Source organism: Phaethon lepturus, unplaced genomic scaffold (assembly GCF_000687285.1).
Source record: "Phaethon lepturus isolate BGI_N335 unplaced genomic scaffold, ASM68728v1 scaffold35212, whole genome shotgun sequence".
Taxonomy (NCBI): domain Eukaryota; kingdom Metazoa; phylum Chordata; class Aves; order Phaethontiformes; family Phaethontidae; genus Phaethon; species Phaethon lepturus.
Window position 1 is genome coordinate 53,891 of NW_010521848.1, and position 12,520 is coordinate 66,410.

A 12,520-nucleotide genomic window follows, 5' to 3' on the forward strand; every position below is an offset into this window, starting at 1 on the left:
AGAACACGTGGCTATTTCTACCCCTCGCAGACAGAAGCGGGGTCAGAGAAAGGTTGGGATCTCTAATGACATCTATTTTCAGTTAAGATTCTCTAGCCTTACAGATTCTTTAGGAAAAATATTTGCAGATGGCCCATCAATCTGTGCTGTGCTCCCCTCCCCCCCGCAGGCACACCGAGCATCTGCTGTACCATTGTTTAACGGCACCGCAGCTTTGCGCCGAGGCTGGGTCTCAAAACCCGGAGATTTGTGTGCAGACGGAGGCAGAACTGTGGTTCTGCACATATCAACTCCACACCGGTCCCAAAGCGAATAACATCCATATTCTCCACATCCAAGTTTTGCCATAAGCAGTAGCATATAGTCCCTGAAGGATAAGGGCTGCAAAATGATGTCACTCAGTTCAGTAGGATTTCTTATTGTTATGAGGAAGGGTATAAAGAATCTTAGATGTCAATATACAAAAACTGGTAACAGTGCTCTACTTTCAGATAGGTTTTACAGGTACAGCAAATAATACTTTCCAAGTTTGCATACACTCAGAATATATCCAGAAACTAATTAGAGTGTTACTGAACCCTTGCATTTGTTATGAAAAGATTTGCTTAAAACTTCCAGTAAGCATTTTAAAGCTGTAAGAGGTTTGCAATTTAAGCTTGTAGCATAAAAGTCAGTTACATGTGCCATAGAACAGTGCTTCACAAACTTGTATATTCTCATAAGATTTCTCTTTCTAAGAGAAAGACATTATTTTGCCCCCCTTTTCTGCATTGTCAAAATTAGTAATCAGCTAGGGAGGACCACAGACTGACTGGGAGTGTAAGACTCGGTCTTACTACCAGCCCTGCATGCATGGAAGTGACAGCAACATAAAGGGATCAATCCCACAGTCAGCTCTGTGCACGCTTGCATTATTCCAAGAATAAGCTCCTTTCAAGTGCCATATGCCTTGTGGAACACAGATAATGCATTTATTTTCTCCGAGATGTAGGCCCTCTTCATGAAGAACGTGGACACTGCCTTCAAGAGACAGCAGAGAATTTCAAGAATTATTTATCCCACATTATTTTCTTAGCCAAGTGAGGAGCCCCACCCTAGCTACTCAAGGCATGTCTGGACATGGAAGTCCTCATGCAGCAATCAATGAGAATAACTTCTGCATCCACATGACATCTCAAAGTCAGTGACAGTTCATGTAAAGCCTGTATGTTGCTAGATACAAGACTGGGGCCCACTTCAAACCCTCTTCTTTCATCAACATTGTGCTTGTGAAGCACAGAAATCTTTCTTCTCATCATACTGCTAGTATAAGCTGTATATATAAGCTCAATTACTGGTTGGTAAAGGGATACTCCAAATTAAACACCAATTATAGCCAAGAAGCTCGCTTATACAATGTTATTAACCTATGCTAGCCTATAGGCAGTGCCTTAAGACAGGACACACACTGTTTCACTGCACCTAAAATCATAATTAAAACCATTAAATACAATAGTATATATTTATATGGACACATGTACAATGAAGCAAGTTTTGTACATTCTTGTATTTTGGTCACAAACACATTAAGTCTCTGAAAAGTCTTTCCAGAGAGTTCTAGTAAGACCATGTCCTCTTATTATAAGGCGATCTCAACTCTGAGCCCTATGATGGAAGTGAAGTAATACGTCATGCAAAGTAGTACCAGATTGTAGAAACGCAGAACATGACTGCATCTTCCAAGCTATCGCAGCACAGAGAGGACTAGTGATAGGCATACATGACTCTTCCACCATCTCTCCACAGAAATGCTGTCATTCCAAACAGATTAACAATGATTATTCTTTAGGTACTCCATTTCTCATAATGCACAGTTCTCTGGTGGATTACACATAGCATAACTGGCACCTGTGAATATTCAGCTTGTCACCTTCAGCTGGCTGAACACTCACGATCCATACAGATGAAATAATTTGTTTTGGTCAGACCCTGCCACGTCTGCTTTAGTCTCATTACCCAGCCCAAATGCTTTCTACTGTAGAAGTATCATTTACCCATTTTGTGCAGAGCTATTGTGCGTTTCTGAGTCGTCACTGTCACTGATGATAATTGTGTCTCCGTCAGCGCTGCTGGCGTGGCCGTTCGCCATTCCATTGTGATGGGCTGGAGCTATTACTTCCAAAATCTTACACTGCAACCTGAAATAAAACACAGACATTTATTACCATCAAAGTCATTCATTAGTGCAAGGAGTCTAAAGTTGCACCAGATTTTATTTTAAGAATACATAAATAACTTAAAATTGTATTGTCTACTTAAGTAAATATCTAAGAGCCTTGCGCTGAAATACTAGCTAAAATATTAATTTCATGAGTTCCATGTAATAAATGAACAAATTCATCTGCTTACACAGCTATTAGCTTCACCACTCAGGGCAACAAATCAAGTCACTGGTAGAACTATTTATGTTTGGGTTTTGGTTTTGGGGTTTGGGGTTTTTTTTTCAGTTCTCATTTAAGTAAACTAAAAGTTAACTTAATGTGTTACTTTAAAACCAAACCTTTTACATTTATTTTTATAGTAGTCAAAGAAAAGCAAAAGATTTTTCATATCCCAAAGTATTTTTACTTGTAAGAGATGATCTTCTACTGGCTGTCGATGACCTAAATAAACAAGGCTGAAATGATCATTATGCATCTAATCTTAATAATGGCCCATTTATCTGCTGACACATATTAAGGCTCCATCTGGCATGCACACAATTGACCAAACAAGTCTATCCCTTTGCCATCCTGAATGCTAGTTATAAAAGGCAGAATTAACTACATATTAAAAGAGTAATTAATCGACACTTCATGCTGGGTAACTGTATTATAGCTGTTTCTTAACCACTAACTTTCACCCCTTTCTGGAATTCCATAGTTCATATTTTTTTGTTTAATCTCCTAAAGCCTTGTATGCTTCATGAAAATTAACTATCCCAGTCAATGGATGCTGTCAGATACTACTGCTCCAAGAGAGGGGGGAGAAAAAACACATAATTATTCTCTTCTATGGGCACCAAACACTGTCACTTGAAGTGACTAAAATGAAGAATATGTGAAGCACAGGGCTTGAATTAGCATGGCACCATGCCTAAGTTAGAAACAAACAAACCAACCCAACAAATCTATAACGACAAATTCTAAGTGTTCTTCTATCTAAACTGAACACTGGCAAAAAGGAAACAGTGTCGTCACAGTATTTCCTAAACACCTCTTTCTGTGAGCAGACAGTACTATCCAAAAACCTGCACACACTGAGGGGGAAAAAAGAAAGGGACAAAGGGAGAAAAGTTGAAAACACTGAAATATCCTAGGTTGTATTCACTTGTGAATTTAGCTAGGACCAGTAACACAGTGCCTGCAGCTGTCTTCCCCAAGCCTCTCTCCACAGGGAGAGAGCTCCAGGATGCTCCAATGGGATGTGTCATTAAAAAAAAAAAAAAAAAAAAACCACACCAACCTATTAAATCTATATATTCCTAAAGACAACAATATGACCAATGTTTAATTATCCATAGAGACACCTGAGCTGCCTGCAAGCAGAGGCAGCCGGAGTCTGCTGGACTCACTGCTGTTCCAATGCAGCTGGTCCCATTTCCAAAGCTGGCTGGTCTGGGGCTGGAAGACACGTTTTCCCGGTGAGCGAAGCCCAAGCTCATTAACTGTACAAATCTATACAGACTCTGTGTAAGGAACCAAGAGCACTGACGTATGTAATGAAGACAGAGTCTAGTGGCTGTTCACAAGGTAAGTCCAGGTCCAGCCAGGCTTATTAAGCTCTGGCCCAGAAGCAGACTCCAGCTGAGTCCCAAGAGAAAAGTCTATCATTACAGTATTTTGGTGTTCTAATATTGGGAACATCACAACCTCCCCTTCATACTAAATAATATGGAGCTGACTGCATGGCAGAATGTGTACTATTAGGATGTTTTTTTTAAATCCAACAAAGATCACCTGCTAAAAAAAGACTTCTTAGTAGAATTATTTTTGTTTCTTATTATGAAATATATTTCCTAGATAGTTCAAATCAATTTTAAAAATACTTTTATATTAATTTCTAATGGAAAAATAATCAAAAGCACCAATGTTTAAAGCTACTGACACTTTTTCTAATTTGTTTGCTATTTGAAAGCCACTAGAGGGAGCGCATACACACTAAATTTGCAATCGCAGTAAAACAGCCACATGAAAGCTAAATCGCAACCTACGCTACCCAATGCCATGAAAGGACAAAGAGGCTAACACACACACACACACACACACACACACACGATTCAATCCTCCTGGACCAAAAGACTTGACTATTTAGTCACCTATTTAGTATTTTACCAAGACTTAATTTACCTGCTTATCCATCAGACAGTCCTGTAATTTACAGGGTATCAATCTCCTTCTGTAGGAACGGAAATTATATATTCTATAAACTTGATTCAGCAAGTAGCAACATCCCCAACACAGCTGCCTTTTTTTTTTTTTCCTTTTTATTATTGAACAGAGAGAATGACTAATGGAATAAGCTACCACAGGAAGCAAGTGATTCTCCATCCTCTATGCCTCCATTCAAATCATGACCAGAAATCTTCAGAGAAGGAATCAAGTGAAACACAGGTTAGCTGGCTCAATAAAAGCATAATCCAACGAAATTTAGTGTTTACTTATAGACAGGAGATGAAAGGAAGTGATGCAACCGTTCCTTCTGGCATTACAGAAATAATACCCTCTATGAATAAAGACTTTTTTTAGCCTTGCTACAGTCAAATCATGGCTAGTAGCAGCCAATTCACTGAGAATTGGGTTGAGAGGCAAATACGCTCTGCTTCTAGTGTGAATGAAGGTCTGCTATTCCCAATAACCTAGTCATTCCCTCAGTTCACTTACTACAACTCTCACTTTGTATCATAAGGCACGTGAAACAGCAGAGGTGAAAGCTGAAGCAAGAGGCTCAACTGAAGCGTACTACTTGCAATACTTTCTAAAGAGGATACCTTTAAAGATCTTTACAGAGCTTATATCGCTCGCTCACTGTTTCCCATAAAAGACAAACTGGGGGCACCTCAATCTAAGATGACATCAGCATTAAGTAAATAAATACGTACCCTCATATCCCCCTCAGTCAGCAAGCACTTTCTTCAAATAACAATAAATATCGTGAAAAAGCTTACAGCCACACTAAGTGAATCCCAAAGCCATTCAGAAAAAGGATCAGATAAATTGAGAATAGAGCCATCGTGAACTTTTATACAACAGCCCCAGTAACTCTAGCTCAGACATGGACAGCCAAAAGCTAGAACAGTAAACCTGCAAAAGGATTACCCTATACTCAAACAGGTTTGCATACCTCTTTCTGCACTACAGGCCATCAACAACAGGATAGAGGTCCTCTGACTTGGTCCCACGTATGGCATTTACGCTGACATTTATGTTTTGCTATGCTCAGAAACCAAGCTCTTTGAGGTCTCATGTTATGGGAAAGGTTCCAAGATGTGCCTGGCCTATATGATTAAATCTGGGGGTTTTTTGAGGAAAAACACCACCACCACATGAGCCCAAAGGTTTTAAAACACAAAGCCAGAAGAGATACCACCACTGTAATTTTTTTAAAATACCCGTGCACATCTCCTCCTCTCTCAAACAGAAAAGAACCCTGAAATCTTCCACGGATTTCCATGAATTTTGTGTAGGGATGGTCAGCTGCAGAGGTGAAAGAATGTAACTGACTCCAGCAATCTAGGGACAAGAGACACTGATGGGAGACTGCAGTGCCGGACATAGTTTCTCCAGAAACCCAACTCCGTCAGTCCTTCTCTAGAAGAACGATTCTAGGCTGTGTTTTGAAGAGCAGCTTAACACAACCTAGCAGAAAACTTCAAGGTTGGACTGAACCTTCCCAGAAGAATGGTAAGGAAGCAGCAGGCTGAAGGTGTACAAAAGCAAATTGCACCTGGAGCCTCAGGCTGCTGCTCCATGAGATGCAGAGATGACTTAACAGTTCAAGACTGCCAAAGGGGGAAATCTTCCCTTGCCATTCCTCCTTCCAGCCACATACTGGGTGCAGTGGTTGCTTTTTGTAGCTCTGGCACTCCGTATCATTTATTGAGTGCCATTAAATTGAATTAAATTACCTGACCAAAAAACCCCAAACAATAAACAACCCAAAACTAACCCAATGTGAAGAGCTGGGTAAGTTTGTGTCATTATCAGCTGCTTCAAGTGGCTCATTGAAGGATCTGATGAGAACTACAGCATGTGCAAGACGCAAACATTGGCCACTGACAAAAGCAGAGGAGGAAGAAAAAGTAGGACCTCCCTCATTTAGAGGCCCTGAGACACTATAATTTCTTGAGTAGCTCAGTGATTTCAGTAATTTATCCTTCCTAACTGAAAAGTGACATCTAGGCAAGTGAACACTGGGATAGTAGGAAAGTCTGTTGCAGGGAAACCACACACCTAACAAGGTAGTTGGGCAAGATATGGTACATGCTTCAAACTCACCAGTAGTCCAAGATGAGAGTGATTCAGGAAAACCCAGAACAAAGGGTAAGTATAACTTACTTGTCAATTCTCTTTCATTCAGCTCAGCGACTCAAAGGCATGTACACAAGCTATTACAAGTTGCAGGATAAGCAGGTATCTCCACCTACCTCTGCTGGAGCAGTAGAAGAACACAATCTGAAGAAGAGAAAGAGAAACTGCACTCCACTATGTAACTGGCCAAAACCAGCCATCACAGAATGTCAAGCAGAAACCTTGACCCTGCAATTATCAGTACTTTCACTTACTCAGAGAAGTTCTTCCCAAATGCTGAGTAGGCCTTCGCATCCAACCAAGGCCAGAGTTACAAGCTGTGAGAGGAGAGACCATGTCTCACTGCCCATCAATTGAGCGTTCTGCACAAGAGCTTTTGATCTGGCTGGCACTAATTACTGTGATAGATATAATAGCCTGGCACTCTGCTATATGCTCTTTTCAAGTCAAAAGAACAAGATCCCTTGAAGGACCAGGTGAGTTATAAACGTGCCTGTTGTATGCTTTACAATGAGCAGACAAAAACCATCCCTTGGATGCAGAAGGCTGTTGCAAATGGGGCGGTGGAGAAATATTGCAACACTTAGAGGCCAACTTTTAACATAAAGAAAACAATGATCAGCGAGTCAGAAGCAAAAAGGAAATTCACTTTTTAGAACAGACACTCAAGTGCAAGCAAAGTTTTTCAAATGCCCAAATCAAAAAAGCACACCTTTTCTAATAGTATGCAAAGTTACTTGAATACAGGAAACCCCAAAAGAGTAATACAAGAAGATACAGTAGCAAGTACCAAGAAATACCAGAAAGCTATAGCCTCATTCTGTTTTGTCAGCTTTTAGTAAGTTTTTAAAAAGTAAATGTCAAAGAAGTGCAGTAACTGATATCCGTGTCCTAACAGTTCTCATACACTTGAAAGTAATTAGAGATAAAAGTGAGACAAGATCTGAAGGAATAAGTGACATCTTTTACTAAGCTAACTTGTACAGTGTAATGCACACACAAAACAAAAGCACACAACAAGGAGACAAGTTTTATGCACATAACGGCTTCCTGAAGTACAGCAAGAATTACTGGTTTTGAGTTCTAGCATCTTTACTTGTCTGTCAAGTTTAGGTAAGATTGTATGCTTCAAAGAAACTAATAAGTAGCATGTCTTTGCTTAGGACAAGAGAACCCTATATACACAGTAGCTGCATCAGCTGTCTCCTGTGGAATTAGGACAGCACTAACAGTAACACCAGTATATGCATTGTTTTGACTGCCCAGCCTTCAGTTCATAGTATTGTACTGATTTAAAAAAAATGAATTATAAAACAAACAAACCAAAACCCGTACCTTTAAATTTATAGTTAGAAAAGTAGACAGCGTGCACAGAAATGAGAGCTAACAGAGATTGGCAGCACCCAAAAATAGTTGTAACAGCTGTTCAACAATCTGTAAGAAAAGAGTTGCAGGTTCTCACCGAGATATCATCATCTCATAGCTTCCATTAGTCAAATACAAATATATTTATTAGTCAACAAATACAAATATATTTATATCTCAAAGGACTTAAGGGCAGTGGAAAGTTAATTCCTTAAACGTGATTCTCCCAGGCCAGAAGTTGACTGACCCTTAAATGGCAGTGCTTGAAGAATGCAAACTGTACTTGCTCTATGAATAGGTAAGCTGCTCTCCAGTACTGTCAGCTGTGCTGTTTCATAAGCACTACACTAACTTTGCTATCGGAATTCAAATTCACCTTTCGAAATAAAGTAGGAAACTTTCTTTGTATGCAGGAACTTGTGCTTAAGCCTCACCACTACAAAAACACACTATAACTTTCTGATTCTGTGGACATTAGCTCCAGTGCTTCTGCATCCAGTCAGCTTTGAAGCCTACACGTCAAAGGGAAAAATTCACTGGTGGACTAGAAAATAATATAAATTCACTATAACTCGTTAGAATCTAAACATGGAAGGCACTTTGCCTTTTACTACCTAGTGGTCTTACATTAACATATCCCAGTGCTCAGAAGACAACTATATATATAAACAAGTAATACCTTGTTGCCAGTTTGAATGAAAAAGTTGGAAAGTTAGCCATAACCTGGTCTCTTACAAGGATTGTCTTCTACCATCCTAACTCCGTATCAGCTAGGCGTAGTCATGACCAGCAACATACCTCCTGTGCCCTAGATAAGACTTACAGAGATTAAAACAGTATGCAAATCTTTTAATTGGCCTAATGCATTGGCTAATCCAATATGAACAGTCCTAAAGCACTGGGACACCAGCCAAACAATTGACGAGTTAAAAAAAGAAGTTTCACTTACAGACAAGGTTGCTCTGTGATTATCTACATTTCCAACAGCTTGGCAATGGTCCTCGTATCATTCAGAGCAGAGAAAGGATGTTAACCTATACCTAATGTGTGATCAGATGCAGCAACCTTCCTAACAGAGGACTTTGTCTACTACTTCTGTAAGTAGGTTCATTTTAAAAACACTACATTCTCTTAAAGCATGCTGGTGTTGCTTGCTCACAGACATTAGGCAAGTATTCTTCTGCAGTGGTGTCATCTAGTGGTCAAATTCAATGAAAAAAGATATTCCTTTTCCATATCTGACGCATTCTGTACGATTTCTTCCTTCTTATACACTACCTTTAAGCAGCCTATTTTAGTCTGCACATGGTTGACTCTTTAATTAAGTTCCATACTAACTGATGGAAAACAATTGGTTGTCCCCCAACCTCCATCAGAAAGGGAAGGCATCATCACATAAGCTATTTTTAAGGGCAGGGAGGGGAAGCTGAAGAGCTAGTAGACTTGTCCAACCTGAAACCTCAGATCTCTTCACTGCTCAAATCAGACTGCAAGCTTATAGATTAATTAACTAATTATCACACTGCTCACCTGTACACCCTAATAAAGACAGCCATTATTTCTTCTGATAGCACCCAGACTCAGAACCCTGATAAGTCATAATTGGTTGTTTACACATGCTTTACATCTAGCATTTGCTCCAGCAAATTAAAATAATTTGGAAAAAAGAAAAAAGGAAGCGCACTGCTGACCTCAAGCAGGAAAGAACAGGTCCTACAGCTGAGTGAGTTAGGCAGCTGTAGGTTCTATGTGGTGTGTCTGAGGCACTCACTGAGGTTATTTCAGGTAGGCCTTCCACACCACATAGTTCCAACTTTCAGGTAACTGGCTTCAGATGCCAATTGAAAAACAATTTCACAAGTTTTAAGTACCAATAATACAACACAGTACTAAGACAGCCACAAACGGACAGGTTACTGCAAGAGATGCCATTCCCTGCAGGGGGGAGAAAAAAAAAAAGACATCCAGCTAGTATGGTATGGGTCTTAAACTTCCAGTTCTGAAGCGCAAATATAGGAAGCAATACCAATGACGTGGTCAACGTTTTTCCTCTGCTTCAAAAAAGTGTGAGCTAAAACATTAGCTGCCTATTTTACATCTTAACCGACCATGGTTAACATGAAATATTGCTCTAATTTTTCCCCCCCAACAAAATCTTAAATATTTGCCATGCCTTTTTCAATAAATTACGTTCCACAAACAGCAATTTGACATTCTATGTAACAGTAGTGTCAGCTGTTTTCAATTGCAATTCCTTGGCAACTCAGACAAACTTAGTTTGAGATTAAGTTTTCTGTCTATATTATATGAAGTTTCTGACTAGTGTTTCAAATAATTGCATCTTTTGTGAAGCCAGTACTAGGAAAATGTTGTTACACAATTCCTACAGTTCTTTAACTGGGAATCTAAGCAGCTCATGTTTTAAAGGATAGCACAGCCGCCACTTCACAGAAAAGTCAGCCCCATTTTGGCCAAAAAGTCAAACATGTGCAAGCCAAGAAAGCTGGCCGTTTTTAATCAATACATCATCTGAAAGAGCAGGCAGAACTATCTCCTTGTTGCTTCTGCTAGATTACCAAATTGCACGTGCCACTTTCAGAAACTGCCTGAACAAGCCACATCATAGAAACTACAGAGAAAGCCCCCCAGTCCTTTCTGGTTGATAAGAGCTGTTAAGACACCAGACATACCAAAAAAACAGAAGACAGAACACCTCCCGAACTCTCCAAGTTCCTCCTATCAGACCTCAGCAACAAGGCGGAAACAGCCAAATTCAAAACCGAGTAGCACAACAACGGGCTAGAAAGCAGAAGAGCCTGATAAGGACATAAGACCACAAAAAGCAATGGGGCATCAGATTCTGCAACCACTAGAACACAGGGGTTGGATACAAGATCCACTGGTCTCAAAAAAATCTTCTCCTAGCCTCTGCACAAAGCACTGGTCCTCTTTCTAGATCACCTGTCCATTGCTTACAGTACTATAGACGACTTCATATACTCAAGATAAAAACATTTACATTAAGCCAAAATGCTAACCCTTCTAGTGTTTGGGTTCCCTCCCATATACTTTGTTCAAAGTCTAGAAAGCTGCATCAAAGCAATTTATCCTACAGGAATATTACACCTGCAAAGTTAGGAGTTATAAAATACCAATACTTAAATTTCTTGAGTAACTCCCGGCTACACATGCATTATGTTGTAGGCTTTGCATTAAATGATGCATAGAACTCAGATAACAAATGATCCTGCTGACATTACAGGTGCAAAAAACTTCATACATAAATGTAGTACGACACTTTACAACACCACAATACAACTGGGTTTTCATGATCTGCCAATTCTGTCGGTCTCATAGGATGCCGTTACACTATAGATGGACTGTGACCATTTTCCTAGAAAAGATCACAAAAATGTATTTGCACATGACAAACACGTGCAAATAGCTCTGTTAAACAGCTGTGTTATTTACAAGCAACATGAGTTGGCATACTTAATCCCCCAATGTAGTCCTTCAAAACATAGGTTGAAGTCAACTGCTAATTGGACAGAAGAATAACTATGCCTCACCTCCTCCCACTTCGTATGCTTAATTATGTACCTCTAAGCACAAAAATCCCCCTGCATTACCATGTTATTTGCACTCTTTCCTGGATTTAGTATTAAAGATCTGTACTAGCTCTCTGCTCTACATTTGTCTAGAATATCAGTGGCACACAACCAGCTAAGGCAAATTTTTCATGCTTCATTTTACCAGACACAAATTTATACTTATGTAGTTGAAAACATTATCTCCATCAGGTTAATTTTCAATGTAAATAGATTTTATCTGCATCGCCAGTATTTTGAATGATATCTAGCCCACCTCAAAAGCTTAAGAAATTTAGCTTATATCCTATTAATATATCGATCAGTGAAAGTGGAACATAAACACAAAATTGTTAGATATGTATCTTAACACAATTTTGAATAATCAAGATGATTGAATTAAAAAAATGACAGCACTATCTTCATGGTAAGTGGAAACCATTTTGTTAGGGCAAACTTAAAAACTGCTTTATGATGGTCTAAAAAGAAAAGTGAAAAAGATTCTGAATTTCAAAAAATGAAGAAACGAGACAGACTTATTTATCAGATATAAGCCTAGCTTTTCAAAGCATAAATGAAAACTAAGATGCACACACATAAATATTTTAGCAGAGAGTTTAGAAAAGTAATAGAAAGACAGGAGGATTGTTCTTGGGGGGAAAAATGTTTATTCTTCTAATGCATTCTTTTCACTATTAGCTTGGAAACTGACACTATCTTCAAAGATTGAAAACAAAGGCATTTCATTGAGCAAATGAAAACCAACAGCTGAACTACACTGACAGTTCATAATATTCAGGTTTCTAAAAAAGAAAAAAGAAAAAAGTTATTCTCTCAGAAAAATGACTGTAATACTAGTGGTAACCTGGGTCTAGTCATTAGGCAAGTATAAAGATGAGAAAGATAGAAACAAACTTTGGATATAGGTTTTCTGTTCAGAAAGCAGCAACTCTACTGAAGTTGTTCTTGTCCTGGCTTTGCAGACTGAGACTTCACTGGTTGAAAGGAATAGAGTAGGGA

General features: G+C 39.2%; 1 protein-coding gene across 1 annotated transcript in view; it reads right to left on the reverse strand.

The window, feature by feature from the left end:
• Positions 1 to 12,520, reverse strand: part of BAZ1A (bromodomain adjacent to zinc finger domain, 1A) — a gene marked incomplete at its 5' end in the record, with an annotated part of 58,488 nt that overhangs the window by 44,441 nt on the left and 1,527 nt on the right. The window contains one exon of the mRNA XM_010281648.1: positions 2,034 to 2,177. Coding sequence (XP_010279950.1) covers positions 2,034 to 2,177 — 144 coding nt within the window. The remainder of the gene's footprint in view (positions 1 to 2,033; positions 2,178 to 12,520) is intronic.